Source organism: Lissotriton helveticus, chromosome 6 (assembly GCF_964261635.1).
Source record: "Lissotriton helveticus chromosome 6, aLisHel1.1, whole genome shotgun sequence".
NCBI classification, from domain to species: Eukaryota; Metazoa; Chordata; class Amphibia; order Caudata; family Salamandridae; genus Lissotriton; species Lissotriton helveticus.
In genome coordinates, this window is record NC_136067.1 from 1,369,779,569 (window position 1) to 1,369,803,547 (window position 23,979).

Genomic DNA, 23,979 nt, shown 5'->3' on the forward strand with positions numbered 1-23,979 from the left:
TGACAAGCAATTTGAAATATCCCTGATAAATAGAGGGTAGTTGTTCAATGTTAGCAACAGTTGTGTGTTCTCCTCTTGTGGGTTCGCAAACGACAACAGCCGACACGTGTTTCGTCACGTCATGTGACTTTCTCAAGGCTTCTAGATTTTCCCAAATGTCATCATATTTTGTTATCTTAATTTGTGTAGTTCTCCTTGTATTCATACTGTCGCATACCGATCTTCAATATTGTCAATTTAGATATAAAATTGATGATTTCAATATTATCCGTCTATCTGTTTCAAAGACAAGTAGTATATAAACTCTTTTCGTCACCGTCGAATTCGTAACGGCACTAGATACATAGATTTTAAAAACACATTCCAGTCACTGTGTGGAGAGAATCAGACCGTGATATGCCTGATTTCGTGTGTTATCGTCCGATACAGCTCAATTCGCGTCTCCCCCGTGTTCAGCTTTCAGTCCTAGCTATGAATGTCAAGGAGATTTAACAGGTCATCACTTTGAAAATATATCCCGATGCATTTCGAGCATGTGCTCTTCCTCAGGGGAAATAGTCTGTAAAATGAAGAAGGAAATATGTATCGGAATCCAAGGAACCAAACAGAATGCGCAAAGCAAGAAAAGAACCAAAACCGGTGGGTAGAAGAGAGGGACTACTGTGCATTAGGTGAATGCGAGGGTGTTGAAAGGAAGTCATGGTTTTTAAAAAATATATAAATAAATAAGGAAAAGACCGTGTCCTCATGAATACGCTGAAAATGAATAAGAAATTAGGAAAAGAGAGTGCATAACGGAACATGCAAACGTGAATAAGAATAGTGCTCATTGTAAACTGCGTGCTAACTGTCATATGCGTCATAGTTAAGTCATCGGGCATTAACAGCAACATGCCAGATAAACGTGCAGTGCCGGTGGTTGGAGAAATAGGAACTCCAGATACGGGTGCATGTATAGGAACTACGGTACCAGTGTTGAACATGCAGTGAGTTTATCTATGCGGTAAAAAAGTGTAAATAAGAGCATCTTGAAACTCTAAATACGCGCATACCTGCGTGATTTAGACCCGTAATCTCGAAGTACATGTTGGTGTTTAGAAACGCGGTCAAAGACCAGGCCAGCGGTGTGATGACTATGGGAAGTAATATACATGAACCCGGATGTGCAACCCGACAGTCAGTGAAAATAGAAAACATACGGCGCGAGCATGTGGGTGCCGAGCCGAAAGTAAATATCAAATAAGTGGTAAACATTTGAGCAGTTGTAAAAAGTAAAGGAAAATGAAAAAAATAGATAAGGATAAATAATTAGAGGAAATTACACAAATGAATGTGCACTAATAAGCAGGTATAGGGAAAATAAAGGAAAAAAGGAAAGTGGAGGCTGACAACAGGGAAGGCAAAACGAAACTAGAGAGAAACTAAAGAGAAACGCGGGGGAAAGAAGATGAGAGTAAGAAAGAATAAATGGAAAGTGGGAACAAAGTGGAGTTTCCTAATAATACAGGTCAATGAGAAAGGAGCAAAAGTGGGGGTGAGTAAGGAGCCAATGAAAAACAATGCTGTTCACAGTCAAAGAGAGAAGGAGAACAGGGTTCATGACAAAGTCAGCAAGAGTAGAGATGCCGACTTCAGGATGAATCATTTATAAATAGCAGTTGAATTCCCATCTTTTGTTGAGCCCTTTGGGACGGAGTGCATTCAATCTGTGTATCCAATAAAGTTCTTGTTGTAGTAAGAATTTCTTATTATCTTTGCCTTCAATGTCCAGGATAGTTTCAAACACCATGAATCGTATTTGGCTGACATTATGGTTCATTTTGGAAAAGTGGGTAGTTACACAAGATTTCATGTTTTTAGTTCGTATGTTGCTTCTGTGTTCAGTTAGTCTTGTTTTAATTTTTTGTTCCGTTTTGCCTACATACTGTAATCCGCATGGACATTTGAGTAGGTAGAGTAGGTGGTTCCTTGGATTCCGATACATATTTCCTTCTTCATTTTACAGACTATTCCCCCTGAGGAAGAGCACATGCTCGAAATGCATTGGGGATATATTTTTAAAGTGATGACCTGTTAAATCTCCTTGACATTCGTCAAGACGTTTCCATCATCTTTTGGATTGTTTAAACTTTCATGGAATAACCATTATTAAAATTTCATAAGACGCAATTTGAATAAATTAATTCAGGAATAAATTCAGATTTTTTAAAAACATTACTGTTTCGCTGAATTTAAGAAAAACAATTCTTATCGCTCAGGAGTGCTTCAGATTCTAACCCTTCCCGGGGAAGGGCACCGTCATGTGTCATATGAAAATACAACAGCATTTTCATTTTTTTTTTTTTTTTTTTAAAGAGGAAGAGTACTTTTCACACACCTCACAGCGGGTCCTTTCAGATTTGGTGGGGTGGGAGATCAGTCATATAGCAGCAGTTCTTCCATCTTATTTTGGTGAGGAACCATCCACTAACCAGTGGCTGATTCACCAAAGGTCCACTACCTTTACTGCATAAGAAGAGCATGCCTCCCACTGGGGTCCTTCTCCTTCTTGGCTCTGCCACGCAGGGCATGGCAGGAAAAAAATCAGCAATTGCCTCCCAGTGCAGAAAGAAAACTTTTGCGATGGGGCCATCCACATTTTGTTTTGCAGAAATAAACACCCACTTTGGAGATTTGTTGCTGCGGAGCCAAAACACTGCAAGCCTGCCCCCATGACCTTGATGCCCTTTTGGCAAAATAATCCCCACTCAAATGGTGGAAATGTATAAATAGGACAGGCGGTCCAAATTAGCTACTTTATCCATAATGAAAAGTGCATGGGGTTTCTCAAAGGAAAGATATTGATCCTCGCTTACCTTCCTTCCTTGCTTATGATTAAGACTCCCTGTTTTCCATTTTTACTAATTTGTACAGAGAAAATAGACAGAAAACATTTATTTTCATGTGTATTCATTTTAGATGTGGATAAACGCGGAAATTGGGTTGCTTTTTGAGTAATTCTAAATAATGTCAGCCATGACTGCCAATCCAATAGCTGTGTGGATTGTTAGGTAAGGGGGTTACAAAAGAAAGGGATTTTAATAAAGAGGCTTTAACAGCGGTTGATAAATATACACAAGGTTGATACTGAAGTCTGCATATTTTCATATAAGTGCATTGATTTATCTTCAGCGGGTGTTCGTAGCATTGAAACATGGCAGGAATTCAAGCATTAGCGCATATTTGTTGATTAAATAAATGTGGAAATTATATTAATTTCAGCTACATTTTTTTGCGAAACCCAAAATAAATATGGATAAATACAGATAAAGTTAGCAAAAAATAAATATGGATAAATACAGATGGAAATGACAAAAAATAAATACCATAAAACTTGAAGCCCTACTTATGATTTACAATATGTTTAAACATTATATCATGGATATTCACAAACAAGAAAATACGTCAGTGTTGCAATACAGTTATGAGCCAACCTATTATAAATCGAATCACATTTGAGCTAATCACAATTTGCATTCGAGCCAATAATGATAAAACATCCTTTAAATGACTAACAGGACAGGGCCTCCTGGTAACAGACTAGGGGCAGATGTATGGCCATTCTATTTTGCGGGTTCAAAATAGCGACTCGCAAAATGGAATGTACTAATGTGTTTCCGACACATTTAGGGATTCACAATGGGGTCGTAAATGAACTGCTTCATCAATATTGTTTTTTTTGCATTGTCGCTCTTAGTGGGTAAGGGTATGCCCAGACGTGGGTCCCGTGCTCACTACACCACTGGATTCAAGCTAGCCTGGCTGATGAAGGGTGATGCCCTGAAACCGGTCCCAGGATGCTTGTTTCCAGTCCAGGGTGGACCCGGCTTGGCAGTTCGGCTGGACTGTTCCCACAAGGAACAGGGTCAAGACTGATTTGCATATGGCTGGGTCCAAACTGGGTTGGTGAGCAAAAGAATTATGGATTTAACCCAGATCCTTGGGACTGGGGGTGAATGTTTGCATTGTCCAGCATTCTGTCCATCAATTGTTGCTTTTGCGTTGTCACCCTAAGTGGGAAGGGTATGCCCAGACATGGGTCCCGTGCTCACTACACCACTGGATTCAAGCTAGCCTGGCTGATGAAGGGTGATGCCCTGAAACCGGTCCCAGGATGCTTGTTTCTGGTCCAGGGAGGACTCGGCTTGGCAGTTCGGGCTGGACTGTTCCCACAAGGAACAGGGTCAAGACTGATTTGCATATGGCTGGGTCAAAATTGGGGTGGTGTGGTGAGCAAAAGAATGATGGATTGAACCCAGGTACTTGGGACTGGGGGTGAATGTATGCATTGTCCAGCATTCCGTCCATCAATTGTTTCTTTTGCATTTATGCAATGTGACACATTCTGAGGATTCTCAGATTGGTTTTATAATTTTGGGTAAATCTGAGTTTCATGCATGTATATGTGGTGACTTATTTTCGAGTGACAAATAGGTAGGTCAATAGAGCTTTATAGCAGTTGGCGCGTATGGGTAACTGAGCAGACGCTGCTGACTCCACATGTGATGTTGATGGTTATGGAAAAGAGGGGGGACAGTTTGACACAGACTGTGCAACTTTGCATGAAGAAAGCAAACCATTTCAACACTGCTCTGACGAAGTATGCAGAGTTTGTCATCTTTTGAGAACATTATTGTCCAGGGTGTTGAATGCAGCTGGGAGTTCTAGAAAAATGATAGAGCAATGATTACTTAGGACACAAGAGAGGGGTAATATCAATAAACTCTCAGTTTCTTAATTCAGGAAGCAGACAAAAATACATATGCCATTTCCACTGCTGTTTGTAAAGTCTGAATGATCTTCATGCCTCGATTGATTGTTTTGTGCCAATATACAACTGTGTGTATGTAAAAAGATGCTATGCACAATCATTCTAAATCAGATATCACCTTTTAGTGTTAATATGTACATCAACTGCCCTTCTGGGGAGAGAATGTGGCTTAACAGCTTGAGCGGCCACTTTGAAGCTGGGGAACCAGGTTCGAGTATGGCAGGAGGCTCAAGAACCCTGTGATTCTGGGCAAATCACTTTTAATCTCTGTGCCTAAAATGAATGTGTTCGTCTGTAATGCAACTGGTGGTCATGTAAGTGCTCAGATACCTTCGGGTCGAGTTTGTGCTATATAAAACTGCAACAAAAAATAAAACCTTCCCAGTGCTAGGGTACTGCAAAAGTCCAATGAAGAAACAGAAATAAATAGATGCTGTGTAAATGTCTTACCACCCATACTGTGCGATACCCATATTACCGGCCTTTCACCAACGCCTGCTGCTTTTAATTTTTTTAGAAGTTCATTGCTTCTGTAAGGGATGGATTTTCTAGAAAAAGTAAGGAAAGTGCTACTTAAGACAGAACGGTAATGACACACATTTAGAAATATCAAAATAAGAAAAATACAGTCAACCTCAATGAGGGTGACCCCTTTGAACACAAAGTGCCAAGGTGTACTTTTGCCTCACCAAATCTAACTGTCAAATATTATACCTAGTAGGTACATCACAGCTCCTAAATGCTGTAAACAAATAGAAGCGTGGTTATTATACAATGCTGCACTCAGATGAAGCTGAGTTGTGGCAGCTCTCACAAGTGTTACCATGAGGATATTAACCCCTTCTGTGCGGGGCATATTCCTCATGAGGAGCTGAGCTCCTCATGAGGCACAGTGCTCGTGTGCTCATACCGAGCTGAGCTCGTCATGACCACACCCGTTCCCGTGGAACCCTCAGCACCGCAGGGGAATTATCCCCGCGTGTGAGCGTTCCACGGCTCATGACGAGCTCAGCTCGTCATGAGCACCGGAGCGCCGTGCCTCATGACGAGCTGAGTTCGTCATGAGCATGGAAAAGGTTAAATTAAGAGGTGGAATTTGAGTACAAAATAACTGAGGATCCATGATTACAAATAGCTATTTAACAGAAACATTAACACTCGAGAACGTCATCAGATATTATATTAACACATGAGAACGTACATTCCTTCAAATGCTTACAGCAAGGAGTTTGGGAAAAAGAAACAAGTTAGATGGCTACATCTAGTAAACAATACTAGACCAATGCTGTAACTTACCATTAAACTAATTCAAGCTTCAAAATGGTTTGATTTTAAGAGACGCTAACTAATGCCAATGTCATAACATAGCCCTGTAGTACGAGTTACTTACCTTCGGTAACAATCTATCTGGTAGAGACGATTCTAGCCGCAGATTCCTTAACATAGAATTATCCCCAGGTGTGAGACTGGATCCGGAAAACTTTTCACTCACTCACAGAAGACATAGCCACCCACCGGGAGGCGAGTGCAAAAGACCAAACCAAAGGTCCTCGCAGTACAGGGAGGAAGGGCGGGCCGTGAAGGAATCTGCGGCTAGAATCGTCTCTACCAGATACATTGTTACCGAAGGTAAGTAACTCGTACATCTGATACAGTCTACTAGCCGCAGATTCCTTAACATAGAATAGATACCCTAGCCATACCCACGGGGAAGGAGGGTCTGCGAGAGGACCCCACAGCCTGTACATAACAGAGGGTCCCACAGGGGACGAGTCCAATGGACAGGGCGAGGAGCCCTGTCCCCCCAGGCAAGGGGAACCCCTACAATCAGAGGCCCACCAAAGGGGATGTGGGAAGAATAAAAGAAGAGTTAGCCCATTCACACTCCGCAGTGAAAACAAGGGCCAGGCAAGAGGAGGCCAAAGCATCCCACGCCCATACAAGGCAACAGAACCTCCACCCAAGGCCAAGGCAAGGAAGAGAAGGACCGAGGAAGAAGAAAAACCTCGAGACTCCAAGGAGACGAGGTAGAATGAAGACAAGCCTTTCCACTGTGAACACACCCTGTGAAGAGGGCAGTTAAGCCTACCAGAGCCAGAAGTCAATAGACCAGACAGAACGGCGCCGACCGCAATAAAGCAGGCGGAAGCAGAAAAGTAGCCCAGGGTCACCCAGGAAGAACTGGCAGGCTGCTCCCGAAAAGAGGGAGGAACACAAAATCCCCCACAGCCCTCAGGGAGGAGAGGCAGAACAGAGTGCAGGGCTCGATGAAAGAAGTGGAAAAGGGAAGAATGGTCGGCCCATCAGAGTGCCCAGAAGGCACATTGGAGCAGAAAAACAATACGCCGGCAAGCACAGCCAGAGGCAGAGAACCCACAGGACAATGCACTCAGGGCAAGCCGGACCCCAGCCGAAGACAGAGAGCAGGAAGGCGAAGAAGGGCCCGGACATGCCTCAGGGAGGAGTCGCCCACAATAAGAGAATTGCTCATGCAACGTACTGTAACGCCATGAAGAGCAGAGGCCCGAAGGCGACCACAGCTCCCAAGCACAGAACAAGCTATATAACAGCTACCACTACCCTACATAGGGTATGTTAAGTCCCAAGACATGGGAACCCTCTTAGGAAGAAACTTTTGCAACAGAGGACAACAGAAAGATCTGCGGGGAAAACCCTCCGCAGAAGGCTTGTCAAGCAGCCAAAGAGAAAAAACAGAAGGCCTAATCTCAGGGCCAACCTGGTGTAGATAACCCAGAGCAAAAAACACAGTCAAGAAGGGCCGGCTGAGGGGAGGAACCAAGCTCGCGTCCGCGATGGCTGCGTTTTAGCTCGGCTCCGTTCGCTTTCCTGTCTGGAACGTCTATCCTGTGTTTTATCCTGCCCCGGGAAGTATTCTTTGATAGACTATGGAACTAAGACATTTCGCAGGCACTTACCGACTGATCCGTCTGTTCCTGGGTGCCGCGGATCCTGAGCTGCACCCTTGTTCGCTTCGGGGCCTCCGGAGCGAGCGGGCCTGACACTCCTCGGCGGCGCCCGGGCGGGGCGGAGCGCTGTGGCCGGCCCTTGGTGGCGGAGTGGGCTCGGTCGGAGAGGCCGATGTGCAGTTGGGCCGGTTACGGCTTTCCGGGCCTGGTCCGGCGGTCCTGCGGCCTGGTGTTGGGGCACTGCCTTTTATGGACGGGGTTGACCGTGTATGTGGCTCGTCTCCCCTTTGTTCTCCTGTCCGGCCATTTTGAGTCCCTTCGCCCGGACTCGGAGAACGGAGCCGGTGGCGTGGGGGAGCCGGCGACCCTCCTTCTTCTGGTGGCCCGCCTTCCTGCTCTGGAGGTGCCTCTGCTGGTGGTCGGCTGTATCCTGTTTGCCCCGCTGGTGGCCGGACGGGGGTCGGAGATTGCCGCGGCCCCGTCGGGCTTCTAAGATGGCGGCCGGCCCCATGTCTCTCAGCCGGGCCGAGACTCGCGGCGCTGGTCCGCCGCATGGCACGTTTGCTGAATACCGTAAAGGTGATCCTACGCTTGGCGACATCCTCGCCGCCTTACGCTCCTGGAGTGCTCCTGTGGCCGCACCTACCACTGACCTGGAGGAGGATCATTTTGCCGGGCCTGCTGGGCCCCCCCCGGTGTGTGCGGCTTCATCGCTGCTGTGTGCCGCTGGAACTTTCCTGGAGGTCGTGGGCCCGGCGGCTGCCGCTTGTGTGGGTGTACGGATGTCCGCTGCCCTCAATCATCCTGTGCTCCCCCCTGTGCCGGGGTCCGCCGGCCGGGTCCCGTCCGGACCGGTCTTGCTGGATCTCCCTTTCCTTTTTTGCCTCGAATGGCCGAACGAAGATCCTGTGATTGCTCCGCCGGGACGGCTTTCCTCCTATTGTCGTCGGAACTGTGCCTGCATTGCCTGAGGTGGTTGCTGTCCTTTCCTGTTCATCCGGGTCGCAATCGATATGACTTGTGTGGATTGACGATTGGACTCCCTGTTATTCGCCTCCTGTTCTTCATGATCTGGTTCCTTGTGCGTTGGACGACTACAGCTTGGGATAGACAAGGACAGGGTTGAGATGAACTTGCCTCGGTGGACTATTATCTTGCGGTATGGTCGGATGATCCGTTTGTGACTGTATGACTATGTTCGATTCTTCCTCATGTTCCTGGAGCTTATCCTTGTGCTTATTATCTTCCCGTGGGCTCTGAGTATTTTCGGACGGGGGGGTGGGAGCTGATGGTTTTGATTTTGTGGCTCCTCTCCCGTCGTTATTTCCCTATTTTCCCTTCTTCTTTTTGTCTTTGTGGTTCTTTCTTTACTTTTAACTCTACTATATTTCGGGTTCTGATTAGGGCGACAGGCACGCTGCTGGGGGGTAGGCCATAGCCTTCTGCAGGGGTGCAGGGTGGGGTGTGCGGGGTGGGTCTGTCATTTTGTTTTTTTCCCTTTTTTCCTTTTTTGGTTCTATGGCTCTTATGTATCCCCTTTTTTCGGGACGCGGTGTCGGCATGTGGGCCCCCTGGGGTGTTTTTGCTAGCATGGGCCTTCTGGTCTTTCTGCCGTCACGGTTTACTACGCATTCATTACTCCTGTTACCACTAGTTCCATGTGCCGGTCTATTTTTGAGTGCTTCGTTAGCCATGGGGCGCATGCAGTGAGGCTGCGTTCTTTCTTCCCCCCCCTTTTTTCCCGATGTCCTTTCCCTTTTTCCCCTCCCCCCTTTTTTTTTTCTTTCCTCCCCTGGGTTGTTGTAGCGGAGGGCTCTTTGTTTTGCACGCCTATTTTCAGTTCTGTGTATCATTGTGTGTTCTCGTAGTGGTGGGTGGGCGCTGGGCAGCGGTTGCAATTGCTTATTACTGTGGGACTCACGTTCTGCCCTTGCCAAAATGTAACTGTTCTTTTTGAATTATCCTGTGTTCTGTATTTCTGCTTGCTCGCGGCCCGCCACGGCCCTCTGGACTTTACTGATGGCCATTATTCTGCTATACCCTTTCTTCTATTATAAAATCAACCTTCTCTTATCCTGCTCGTGGTGGTTGCTCTGTGGCTTTTCGCCTTTGCTTCCCGTATGGTTTGCTGTGATATCCTGTTGGAGCTTCTGTACTGCCCGATATGTTTCTTTAAGTGTGGTGGCCGGCCCGATGGGTTGTAGGCCCGTATCTGTGAGCACTTTCTGTATAATAAAGGTTTTAAAAAAAAAAAAAAAGGGCAGGCTAGCAGTCAACAGAACCACAGTCCCGACAAGAGGCCTCAAATGCACGGGAGTAATACCAAAGGGGATGATGGACGGAGTGTTGAACAAATGCACAGGACGCACACAGATCACACAACTGGGGCGGCTCGCCCCAATGAAAGAACAACTCCCAAAAATCAGATCAACTCACAGGTCACTGATGGGGAGGAGGAGGAGGAGGCCGAAACCCCACCAAGAACCTCTGGATGGCCGAGTCTGCAGGGGCATGGAACAAAAGAGTGCCATCGAAGGGAAAATCCACCAGTCGTTCCCGAACATTTTCCGGGAACACACTGTCCCGAAGCCAGGCATGGCGGCGAAGGGCAACCGAAGAAGTCATGGCACGACCAAGCACCTCCGAGATGTCCAGAGCAGAGCCAAGAATAAACGCCGCCAGCTCTCGCCATCCAACGCATGGTTCCGCAAATCAACACCAGCACCCTCCTGAGAAGCGGCAGACCCAAGGGACTCCGCCAAGCAAGAAGTGGCCCTAGCCAACACACATAGAGCGTTAAGGGCCCGCAGAACCACCGCATCTGTGTAGAGCACGTTACGCCACCCCATGGGCACTCACAGGAGGGGTGGCGGAATATGACCCTAGGATACATCACACACACTTCTTTGAGGGAGGAACGACGGAAGGGAAGGAAATTATCATGGAACGGGAAAATGAGACATTGCCGGAATGAGAATAACTTGTAAGTTCTGTAAGTTCTAGGGGTTGGGGGAGGGGGGAGTTTTGAATGTTATAGAATTTCAGATAAAGAAAAACTGCAATGTAAAATATATACTAAAAGAACAAACGAACAAATGTGAATTGATAATGATGACAATCCATGTACGATTATGTGATGATGACATTAATGCACCAATAAAAAAAACTTTCAAAAAAACAAACAAAAAAAAAAAGGGCCCGCAGAGCTGCACTGGTCGAAGCGAACATATTGCGCCCCCAGAAGTCCAGGCAGCGGGCCTCCCATGATGGTGGAGACAACAGAGGCGGCAGGGAGGGAAAGGCAGTCTGCAAAAGGGGGCTTCTGGCAGAGGGGTGGAAGGAAAGACACATGGGGTCCCGTGGTGCTGGAAGGTGGATGCGCAGAATGTGTTGGGGCACCGGATCTCCCGTGGCGGGACGCCCCCAAGTCCCCATCAGAGAAGAATGGAGCGAACCCTCAAAGGGAAGCAGCAGCTCCCTACCGCCAGAGCCCTGGTGGAGAACTTCCCGAAGATGATCCGCAGGGAAATGGGCAGCCGGATCTCCCATGCGCAAAATACCCACAGACGTGGAAACAGTGCGAGCGAAGGCCGCACCCGCCTCCGTAGGGCACCACGGTGGGGAAAGCAGCTCCTCCGTAGGCGACGGCTGCAAGCTAAGGTGGTCATTCCCTAAGCCAAATAAGGAGAAAGAGGGGCAGAGGAGTGGGGGACCTGTGGCTCCTCCGCTGAAAACCGCGGCCACGGCAATGGGGAGGAGTCGTCCTTTGATGACGTCGGGGAAAAAGCCATGACGCGGCGGCCCGTCTCCGGCGAGGATGACACCAGCAGGCGCCCAACCTCTGGGGAAGAGGAGGCGCCCGAAGACGAGTCTGCGACCCGACGCCTGCCCTGTGCCACAGAGTACACAACCTGAGGCAGGACATCATTGTCATCCAGCGCCAAAGGGGACGCCGGACAGGCCTCCTCCACACCACACGGGGCAGGAGACCGGAGCTGGGCCAGAGCCGTGGCGGCTAAGGGACGGCGCCGGCTCGACATCCGACGAGGCAGCCGCCTGCACGGAGGGACGAAAGGGACCTGGGGAGTGACAAGGAGTCCCCCACCAGCCTAGAGCCATGAGGGGACGAGAGGGGCCCGCCGACCCCTGTGGTGTCGCCAAGGCAGACTCGACTTCTGAAGAGGCAGCCGCCTGCACGGAGGGACAAGAGGGGCCCGGGGAGGGACGAGGGGACCCCCGCCAGCCTCGACCCATGATGGGACGGGGGTCCGTCGACACCTGCGGCGTCACCTCGGCCCCAGACAAGATCGCCGCCTGTCCATAGGGCCGAGAGGGGCTCTGGGATGCGACCCGAGCCCCGGCGACCTCCTACGACACCACAGGGACTCCTGCAGGAGTTTGCGGCGAAGCAGAGGCGCAGTGGTTCGAAGGAGTGAACCTCGAAGGGCCGCACCCCAACGGCACCACATACTACAAGCCAGGATCCGAGCCGGCCGGAGCCGCCGGCGACGCCACGGAGGGCCCCGCACACTGCAAGGGATCCATTGATGTCCCAGGAGGGGAAGGAGGAGGAGGAGAAGCCAGTGAGGCCTGCAAAGCCGCCGCACAGGTCTCCATCTGGGTTCTCGACGCCCCCTCACCGGGAAACGGTGGATAGGGGGATGATATGCGGGGCCACGTCACCCGCAGAGAGCCCACGCCCCCAACAGGCCGGAAACCAGCCCTCGGGGACAAACTGCCACACTTACCGACAGGTGAGAGACGCTCTTGCGGCTTATGAGAAGGATGAGGACGGCGAAGACAGCTGCTTCAAAAACCTTCCGCAGAAGCTGATCGAGGAGACGAAGCCGATCTGGACATGCGGACCAAGATAAGTTTCATCTAGCGCTCCCGCCACAACTTCGGCTTCAACTGTTGGCACGCCTCGCAATCAGTGGAGCTGTGATCTTTCCCCAAGCAGCAAATGTAAATGAGATGAGGGTCCGTCGCAGACATCAGGCGTCCACAAGACGAGCACGTCTTAAAGCCCGAAGGCATCAGCACACTGTTCCCAGAAACACATGCAAAAGGGAAAGGCCTAAACAGGCCCAGAGCACGAATCGGATCCGCGTTGCACGCGGAAAAGGAAAAAACTGACGTAGGCGCGCCGGGGGAAGACTTATGTGACCTCGCTGACGTCACGATCGCGGACGACGCCTGGGTGGAGTCGCGTGATGCTGTCCCCCCGGCGCGCAGGGATGCTGTGGCAAAAAGTTTTCCGGATCCAGTCTCACGCCTGGGGATAATTCTACGTTAAGGAATATGTGGCTAGTAGTCTCTATCAGATATTCAGATTTCTTCAAAAGCACTTTCCAAAAACGATGAGAGCTCATTGAGAATGCAATTTACTCTAAAGATGAATTTGTATATGTAGAAGCCTTAACACAGTAATCTACCATTAAAGTCAAGACCATGGCAGAATCAATGTGCAAGAAACCTAGGACCAGATGTAGCAAAAACATGGTTGCATAAAGCGGTCACAATTTCCATACCATACAAAAATGTCAAACGCACACAACATGTATCAATTGATTGATTTAGTTTCGTAATCAGTCAATGTAAATATAAGATCCGACTCCGGTGTTCATAACATCTTGGGTGTTTTATTCATCCAGTATGGGACTTTGTTTTACAACATAACCAGCCGACACGTGTTTCGTCACTATCGGGGTGAACCCGTGACTCTTCAGGGCTGGGGAAATAAAGTAGAGGATGAAACCATACTGTATAAGGGGAGAGGGGTGAGGGGAGTTGGACCAGTGAGAGGAATTTAGGGAAGTGGGGTTGGGAGACCGCGTCAGTGGATGCTTTATAAGTGCGTGGGGGATTGGCTGGAAGCCTATCCAAGAGAAGTGGAGACCTAGAAAGGGTGTTGGGGCAGTGGACCGGGCGTGAATGGGAGGTTGTAAATAGAACCCTAATGAACATGGAATGCACAGTGAGTGTGTGTGTGTGGTGGTGAAGTGCAGTATCATAACATTGGAATGCAGTAACGTTAGTGGTGAACCACATGGTGAGTGTCATGTGGGGAAATGTGTAGTGACAAGCTGAAAATCACAGATAATTTGAATTTTTGCAAAACACTTTTTAGTCATATCCTGAGGAGAGAAGAGAAAGAAAGCATAACAAATCCATATATATTTATTACTGTAGAGACGACGTCAGTGAGCATAGCTACTTTGTGGGTGTTGTGTTCCATGCAGTGCCTATTCCCCATTAGTGACCAGTACTGTGTCATGAGCGACATAGGTATGTACAATGCAGTTCAAATGGCCTATTGTGATCAAATTTTGTGCTACGATCTTCATAGCCTTCAAAACATTATATATACAGTATCATTCGGATTAAAAACTAACCGTCTCAATCTCCACCCCATAAAATAAAACAAAGTCAAGGTTTAATTATTCAAAAAAACACACAGGGTGTGTGGTAATTTGAACCCGCTATATAACTTGAGAACTCTTGGTATATCTGGAAGTTGAGACATCTTGTGTACACAAATTAAATCCAGCTGTATGTTACTATCACACATAGTATGTAAAGTATAGTTAGCCTTCAGAGATAACAACAATATCTTACATCACACAGAATGAAAGTAGTTTGGGGTGTAACTTCTCTATCTCGCAGTGTCTCAAAACTTAGTTAGACATATATGGTCTGTGCCACTGACTAGGTGGGTTTCAAACTGACCAAATTCTTCGATATATCTTAATAAGGGTAGTAGTAGAGTATAGCATTGGCTGATGGAGATTCAAGAAGGGAAAGAAGAATGACGTTGTCATATATGAAGAATATAGATCAAACCTTGCGTTTATGAGATCTAAATATCTCTGCTCTAGTTTGTTTGGACTGTTTCGTTATGAGGAAGGCGTAACAGGATGAGCGTAAGGTGAATTGAGCGCGGGTGGTAGAAAAACCTAGCGGGGGTGGGTCTGACAAGTTAGAATAACAATACATTCGTAATACCGTGTTGTACATAAAACAACATACCTGAGGAGTAATCGGATGAGGCTTGTGCCTGTATAGATGTAAGGAAGGGGAAACGAAAAATGGGAGCGCGGATGTTAATGAGGAATGGGGACCATGACGTTTAAAGTTAAACACCACAAAAGTTCGGACGTACAAAAATCAAAAAGGGGACTTACAGTCGGACCGGTGATAATTCCAACCTGGTCCTAATCGGGTAAGTAGTTCAAAGACGCTCGAAGTAGTTGCTTCTTATGCGTCTCACTGGCAAGGGTTGGTTGGTAAAGTCCGCCGCCGGGTGCGCGGTCGGAAGAGTTGGGAAGCAAATCCGCTAGCCCTAACTCCGAACCTATGGTCGACATTAAAGAGTATAGGGACAATGGTTACAGATTAGGTATTGGTCGGGGTCTCTGTAAGAGGTATGGGAAGCAAGGCATCCCGAATATCCTCCAAGTATATGTCCGCGGTATGGCTTACCTGCTGTTGACGATATAGATGTGGCGGGAAATCACTGCTCGCTCGGGTAACTGAGACGCCGAGTGTGGTTCAGTGGACTCCTTAAAAGGCGGAGGATGATGACGTCTAGTGCGCGCCAATTAGGAGCTGAGATACTAGAATGTCACTGGGAGTATTAAAAGTGAGGGTACTTAAGGAAAGAGACAACGGACTATCGGGATAATGCTTTGTATTAAGTCAAAAAATATAATGTTAATGTATTAGCAGCGTAGGTATTATTTTGAAAAGGTGTCGTTCTCCTCTTCAGTAAAAGACGAGAAAAGCATCGTTTGGAAAAGTACGATGCGTAGGAATAATTGGGATAGGGGTGGCAAAGGAAGGATATTTATGGAATGATATTAGTTGACAAAACGGAAAAAGGAGGGGGGTATTAATTCGCCCGAGTGTGTGGGGCAGAGGGAGTAGAATTCTGACGGGAAGTATATTGAGTCTAAGATGTGGGTAATCAAAATGTGACGAGCCAGAAAAATGGGGATGACGTTGCAAGTAGAAGTATTGTGACAAAGAAAAAAGGGGAAAGTGGTATGCTTAAATGCATGTGGAGAAAATCAGGGGTAATATACTATCATGTGTTATGTCGGAATGTGAGCATGAGAAACGGGTACTGTAAGGTTACACTCTATCGTGTGTTATGTCGGGATATGAGCATGAAGAAAAGGGTACTGTACGGTTACACTCATTATCAACAATGTTCATAAGCAATTTATCGTGTGTTATGTTGGAATGTGAGCATGAAAAAAGGTTACTGTACGGTAACACTCATTATCAACAATGTTCATAAGCAATACGGTATTACAGGAAAAAATGAAGTTCGTCCTCTGTATTTTGGCCATGCTTAAGGCTATGGGTTCGCATGATCCAGATTGCTTCTTGGCGTCTAAGTCTTAGTTCTCTATTCCCGCCTCTGGCTTGTGCTTCAATCATGTCTATGCCGTAGAAGATGAATTTTTTGTTCTGTCCTTGTGAGGGGCATGTAGACATGTGAATTGCCATAGGGTACCGTGCATCTTGTATTTGGATTGCACGAGCATGTTCCCTGATTCTTTCTCTCAAGGGTCTGATAGAGCTCCCTATGTATTGGCTCTGACAGAGACATTCAATGATGTACACTGCGTATCTTGTGTCGCAGGTTATATTTGATTCAATTTTGAATTCATGTTTGAGGTGTCCTTTGAATGACCTGGTGCCATGTTTTGCCCAACGGCACATACTGCAAAATCCACATCTGTAAAAACCTTTTGATTTGACTGTAAGCCACGAAGGTTTCGCTGTGCGTGGCATGGTGGGGCATAGCCTAGTCTTAAGGTTCTTCCCTTTGCGGTAAGTGATTTGAGGTTTGTTGGTGATTGTGTCTTTTAGGGCTCTGTCAGCCAATTTCCATACCAACGGGTTTGCGACCACAACCTTCTTTAGCAATCAGATCTATGTACATGCACAAAATAAAGAATAGGAGTAGATGGCAATCTCACAAACCTCATTAACATTCATGAGGTAGCCGAGAGGAGTAAACAGGCTGAGGGAAGTACTAAGGTGGCTACTCTATAACACCTTGAGGCTTCTGAACTGTGACAATATGAAATGAGCAGAGCACGGTGTGGGGGTAAAATTTAAACCAAGTGTCATTGGATTACATCATGCTGTGCACTGATTCTGAGCATTATTTGGAAATGTGTATTACTGAAATGCCAATAAAAATATATTTTTAAAAACATTCATGAGGTAGGTTGCAAAACATAAACTCACTCTGACTGACTGCCATTATAGGGTTGGTGGCCTGCTAGGGTCAGAAGACCACCTTGTCTGTGATTGCCTTTAATTAAAATGTACTTTTCCTTTTTTTTTATTCTGCCTGGTTTCCTTAAAGTAAATGGTGCTGTGTTTATAATAAAATTTGTTTCTAATAAAATTTGTTTCTGTTTAAAAACAATATTGTATGAGAATTGGCAGTGGTCCCGTGGACCACTACCTACTTCCTAACTAAAAAGTTACTTACCTTTGATAATGCCATTTCTGGTACAAGCTTTAACTGCAGATTTCTCACGTTGTGAATTTTCCCCTGGCACCAGATTGGATCAGGACATTTTTAAGTGATTCCCTCGACCTTCATAAGGTGGCATTGTGTGGTTCCCTCCCAGCTCAGATGTGATATCAGGGCCCCTATATGTGCGCCACCGCCGTGTGCTGATGTCACTTTCTGATCTTTATCTGCACTGTCGGACATGGAGCCATGGAAATGAAATTGAACAGCGTGATGATCTTTTTAGGTTTGGCATCTTATTAAAAAGACTAAGGGCTAGATGTAGGTAAATAGGATTTACCGATTCTAAAATACCGAATTTTACCGATTCGGTATTTTAGAATCGGTAAATCCTATGTAGCTAATAATTCGGTAAAAATTACCGAATCGTTAAGATTCAGTATTTACCGAATCGGTATTTTCCGATTCGGTAATTGCCATTCATTCCTATGGGCCTGGAGGCCCAAAGGAATGAATGCCAATTACCGAATCGGTAATTCCGATTCGGTAAAATAGGGAGAGAGTCAAGGGTGGCAGGGTGTCACTTTGAGACCCTGTTGCACCCCTGAATAGTGCTTGTGTGCAATTCGGTAATTTCGGCCGTTACCGACCGGTATAGGGCCACCTACATCTGGCCCAGAGTGAGTTGATTACACAGAAATGGAAGGAGGGTGGGTCAATGAGGAATCTGCATTAAATAGAGTCTCTACCAGAAAAGGCATTACCAAAGGAAAGTAATTTATTGTTTGATTCAGATTGCTCACCTTGTGAATACATACCAAAGTAGTACACCGCCTCCGGTGGTGGGTCTGTCAAATGGCTCAAACCAAGAAATCCTACAGGACTAATTGAGTGAAGGGCCCTTCCCGCCAGATATCCAGGCAATAACGGTTTGAAGAGAATTCTATGGCGCAGCCTGGAAAATGTCGGGCACTAGAAAATCATGCAGTAGTGGGAGTAGCCATCATTCTGGTGAAATTAGCATGCAAGCCTTCTGGGGGCTGTTTTTTGTCTATCCCATAGCAGGTCTTGATGCATAGCACAATCTATCTTGAGATGGCCCTCTGATGCACTGGTTTCCCTTTTCTAATACCAGAGAAAGAGATGGAAAGCTTGTCATCCTGTCGGTAGTGTCTCGCTCGATCCTCACAGAAACAAAGTGCACATTTAGGGTCAAGGAAATGAGGCCATTCTTCCTCCTTGGAGTGATAAGGCAGTGCATAGAAAGCCAACAAGGTGATTGATTGCCTTCTGTGAAAGGATGCGCAACCTTGGGCAGGAATGCCGCTTTTGTCCTGTCTTGGTGGTTAGAGAGAAAAGAGAACAAACGTTTAAAGGCAGCAAGAAGGTGAGAACCACATTAAGGTTCCCCTAAGGTTGCTTGAGAAATGGCGATGGCTGAAACATATGAACCAGCCCCTTGAAAAAATGCATCACAACAGTTGTCTTGAAGAGGGATGGCTGTTCAGGTAAATGTAAGAAGGCCAAAAAGGCCAAGAGATAACCTTTAACCCTTTCGGCGCTCATGTTTTAGAGTTCACAACCTTGACGATTCGGAGGAATTGTGAAAGCTAAACATCTGGCCATAAATATTATAAGCAGTAGTTTTCCCGCGATAATTACATTTCTGAAAAATAAAAAATTCAAACCTAGCTTCAACATCAACCTTGCTAATGTGAAAAGGCTATGGTGAGAAACTGGAAAGGTGCTGGTGTAAAACTGAAAGAATAGAGGACAAAAGTCATAGTAAGATCCCCCGGTTGGGCTGTCAGAGAGTAGTGACAGACGTAAAAACTGTCTATCACTCAACGAAGGAAGCAAAAAAGAAAACCAATGAGTCATGAAGATGAAACAGAAAAATGGCCAAGACCCAAATCAAGATTGAGGCCTTGAATGTCACTCATACATAATGATCCAGCTCGATGTGACTCTTCTCCATGATTCAGAGTTCAACGTACTTAAGAATGCGCTACGATGTCATGGAAATGGTGGTCAGGGCTACATACCTATGAATATCATAGTACAGGTACCTAACAGATGAAGAAACTTAATTCAGATCCTAAGCACTTATCAAACAAAATCCAAATTTTTTTCAACAGAGAAAGATTCGTGAATTAGAGGCTACAGGGAAATCTATTAAATTTACCTCGACCAGCTATCAGGCTTCAGAACAGAGAGCGAGACCAGATGAATGCTAATTAACTTTGCAAAAGTTATCTAGTATGGTGATGTTAGCCCTGCAATTCTGATATCAGTGGATCCTTCTGTGACCTACAAGATGTGGGACAACAAGATACCGCATAATTTTATGTCAAGACTTGAGGCTCTGATTATGATCAGTCTCCTTTAATGTCACTTCCACAGCAGCACAATAACATAGCAACAGAACATGAAACGATCATAATATTCTATAGCTGCTGGAATGCAGCCGCTCTTCGGTCCAGGCCAGCACTCTCCCCAGCAGCGCCGGCTCTACACCTCGTCGCTCCATCCTCTGTGCCTCCTTTAAGCAGGGTTCGTGCCTGCATCCCGCCCGCAGCCCCATCGCTTATAATTCCCGCCGCCGTCCCCACCACGCCTCCAGTATCCCCGCACTATTCTATATCTGCCTGGGTGATTGTCTTTTTCGTGGTCTTGCCCCTGTATTTGTGTGACTGTATTTTTTAGTTGCCCCTGCTTTATTTTGTACCCTTGAGTGCTGAGTGTTGCGTGTTATTTTTTCCCCCGACGCTGCTGCCCCTGCGGCCCCGCCCACCGATCCAGCCCGCTCCCTACCTCTGCTCCCGCCGCCTCCCCTTCTTATGGCGACCGCGCGCAGCAGGCGCGCCTAAGGCAAGCCCGCCTGCATTCGTCCGTGCATGAGCCGCGCCCATCAGTTGGACCCTGCGAGCACCACAACACCCGACGCCGCTACGATGCCACAACCCTCCACGCACTCAACACCAGCCGATCCACCACCTGCTTCCAGGCCACCCCGAAACTCATCCACAGACCCTTCACCTGCTGAAAATGCAGCTACACCAGCCAGCGCACACCGACACGCCCTGTCTATCTCAACACTGCCAGTCACAACCACCTCAGCTGTGTACTACTCAACACCCACTCAGCCCACAAGCACCCCGTCGAACTCTGAGACCGGCTCGACTCCTCCGCCCCGGATGTCGCCTTCCGAACAGAGACCTGGATGAACAACTCCTCAGCCCCCGACATAGCCATAGCCATCCCGGACGGCTACAAGACTGACCAGGAGGAGGAATCGCCATCGTCCACAGGAACACCATCAGCATCTCAACCAACACCGAAGACTCCCTCGGCATGGCCGAACACCTACACTTCTAGATCCAAGTCAATCACAACACCACCCTCAGAGGAACACTTGTCTACAGGCCTCTGGGACCCCGACCACAGTTCAGTGAATCCATCGCCGCCCTCATCAGCATGCATGCCCTCGCCTCCACAGTCTACATTCTCCTCGGAGACCTGAACTTCCACCTCGAGAACGCCAGCAAGAGCAACTCCACAACGCTGATCGACAACCTCGTCAACCTCAAACTCAAACAACTAGTCACAACACTCACCCATTCCGCCGGCCACACGCTCGGCCCCATCTTTTCCGCCAGCGACCACGTCAGCTTCAGTCACACCACCAAACTCCACTGGACCAACCACCACTGCATCTACTTCTCCTTTAAGAAACACAGCGCACACAAGCAATCACAACGAATCCTACACCGCAGCTGGAAAAAAGTCACTTCAGACAATGGAACGACGACTGCGCCAACACCCTCGCCCCGATAAGGAAACCCTCCAACAGGTGCACAGACACAAGAGCCATCTGGTTCAAAGCCTAGCTCCAAAACTCCAAGCACACCTGCAGAAGACTCGAGAAACATTGGCGCAGTGACCAGACACCAGACAACCATGCAGCCCTCATAAATGCCAGACACAAACACCACCAACTTATCTGATCCACCAAAAAACTCCATCAAAGAACGCATTGACAACAATGCACACAACAGCAAAGAGCTCTTCAACATCGTGAAAGAACTCGCCGCCCCCAGCTCCTGGTCCAATGACATACCGCCATCACAACTCTGTGACTCCCTGGCTACCTTCTTCCACCGCAAGATCGCAGACATCCACAACAGTTTCGACACCCAGACACCGACAACAAACGCCATCACCCCCACTCTACATCCACCAAGCACATCGACCCTCTACTCTCCTGGCACAACGTCAACGACGAAGACACCATCAAAATCATGAACACCATCTACTCCGGCTCACCCTCGGACCCATGCCCCCACCACATCTTCAACAAAGCAAGCTCCATCATCGCACCCCAACTCAGGAAGATCATTAACAGCTCCTTTGAGACCGCCACCTTCCCAGAAAGCTGGAAACACGCTGAGATCAATGCCCTTCTAAAAAAAAACAAGGACCTCAAGGACGTCCGACCCATCTCCCTGCTCCCGTTCCCGACGAAAGTCATTGAGAAGGCCGCCAACAGACAACTGACCCACTTCCTGGAGGAAAACAACGTCCTGGACTCCTCTCAATCCGACTTACGCAGCAATCACAGCACCGAAACCACCCTCATCGCCGCCACCGACATCAGAACCATATTGGACAATGGTGAAATTGCGGCCCTCATACTCCTGGACCTCTCGGCCGCCTTTGACACCGTCTGCGACAACACCCTTCGCACACGCCTTCATGATGCAGGGATCCAAGACAAAGCCCTGGACTGGATCACCTCCTTCCTCACCGGCAGAATGCAGAGAGTCCGCCTCCCCCTTCAGGTCCGAAGTCACCACAATCACCTGCAGCTTACCCCAAGGTTCATCCCTCAGCCCGACTCTCTTTAACATCTACATGGCACCACTCGCTAACATCGTCCGAGAACACCACCTCAACATCGTCTCATAAGCCGACGACACCCAGCTGATCCTCACCCTCACCAAGGACCCGGCCACCGCCAAATCCAACCTCCATAAGGGAATGAAGGCCGTCGCAGAGTGGGTGAAGAATAGCCGGCTGAAACTGAACTTGGACAAGACGGAGGTCCTCATCCTTGGCTCCAACCCCTCCTCATGGGATGACTCCTGGTGGCCGGCCACGCTGGGTGCCGCCCGACACCTACCGACCACACACGCAACCTGGCCTTCATCCTGGACTCAACACTCTCTATGACCCAGCAAGTCAACACGGTCTCCTCCTCCAGCTTCAACACACTCCGCATGCTCCGCAAGATCTACAGATGGATCCCCACCGAAACCAGAAAAACGGTCACCCAAGCACTCGTCAGCAGCAGGCTGGACTACTGCAACGCCCTCTACGCAGGAACCACAACCACACTCCAGAAGAGACTCCAACGCATACACAACGTCTCTGCACGCCTCATCCTTGGACTCCCTCGCCACACCCACATCACCACCCACCTGAGAGATCTGCACTGGCTCCCAGTCAACAAGAGGATCTCCTTCAAGCTCCTCACCCAAGCTCACAAAGCGCTCCACAACACCGGACCAGCATACCTCAATGAATGACTATCCTTCTACACCTTGAACTGCCAGCTCCGTTCCGCCAACCTCGCACTCTCCACTGTCCCACGCATCCGCCGAATGACCACAGACGGAAGATCATTCTCCCACCTCGCAAAACATGGAGCACCCTCCCCATCCACCTGCGTCAGACCCAGGACCTGCCGACCTTCATGAGACATCTCAAGACCTGGCAGTTCGACCTGTAGCTGCTCCCCCCCTCCCTCAGCACCTAGAGACAGTCACGGGTGAGTAGCGCGTTCTGCAAATGTTTAATTGATTGAATTTAATGCTGCTTCCCATAAGCTCCTCTTTCTTTTTTTTCCTTTTCTAATGGGTCTATTTGATCAAATTGTGGCCCCGTTTGTGAGAAATTTGGAGAAAGGTCTTTAGGGCAGTTAAGCATGCGCGATGTAAATACTTGTTTATTTTGTGAACGAGCATAATTGGTTTGCTTTTGTTTCAATCTTGTATGAAAGATTTAAATGTTCGAGAGTGTAAAGTCTCTTTTAAGACGCATTAGGAAATTAGTGTTTTTTGGTTTGTAAGTCAGGCCCGCTGCCCGCAGAAATGGACAGTGATTAGACTGAGGCCAAGCCATCTCGCTAGTAGTAGAGCCGCTGTCGACGTTTTAAACAGCACTCAAGGTCATTTGTACTCAAACGCTGGGACACTTCTTCATAGCAATGAGCGGAGCCTGTTCTATCTCTGCCTAGTGAGTGCACTGAAGGATTAGTGCTGTGGGCTCATTTTGGGGAGGTTAAGACCCTAACCTGGTATTTGTAATACCACAGTATTTGTAAAGGGTAAAGTAATCACCCCCTTAAGGGTCTCAAGGCGCTGGGGGCCGTCGGGAAGATTAAGCAAGCTATTTCCCAGAGTCACATGGTGCTGGGCTGAGCTGCTGCTGGCGCCGGAGACCGAACCGGCATCCATGTGCTCTCGAGTCAGCCGCCCTGACCGCTGCGCCACTCCTCTTTCACCTCTTGTCCCATCACAGCCTAGGGCGTGCACAGAAGAAGAAGGAGTGGTGTGGGCACCTACCGTGGGCAAGAGGAGTCAGTTAATGTCCTAAAGTTAGAAACACGGCTTTTGTGAGTAACCAGCTATCTACCTGTGGGCCTTTTTAGAGAGGGTTAAGAGCCAGTTTACAGTTTTGTT

General features: G+C 47.9%; 1 protein-coding gene across 1 annotated transcript in view; it reads right to left on the reverse strand.

The window, feature by feature from the left end:
* Nucleotides 1-23,979, reverse strand: part of SERAC1 (serine active site containing 1) — a 435,480-nt gene that overhangs the window by 64,469 nt on the left and 347,032 nt on the right. The window contains exon 14 of the mRNA XM_078649122.1: nucleotides 5,261-5,358. Within this exon, the coding sequence (XP_078505248.1) occupies nucleotides 5,261-5,358 (98 nt within the window). The remainder of the gene's footprint in view (nucleotides 1-5,260; nucleotides 5,359-23,979) is intronic.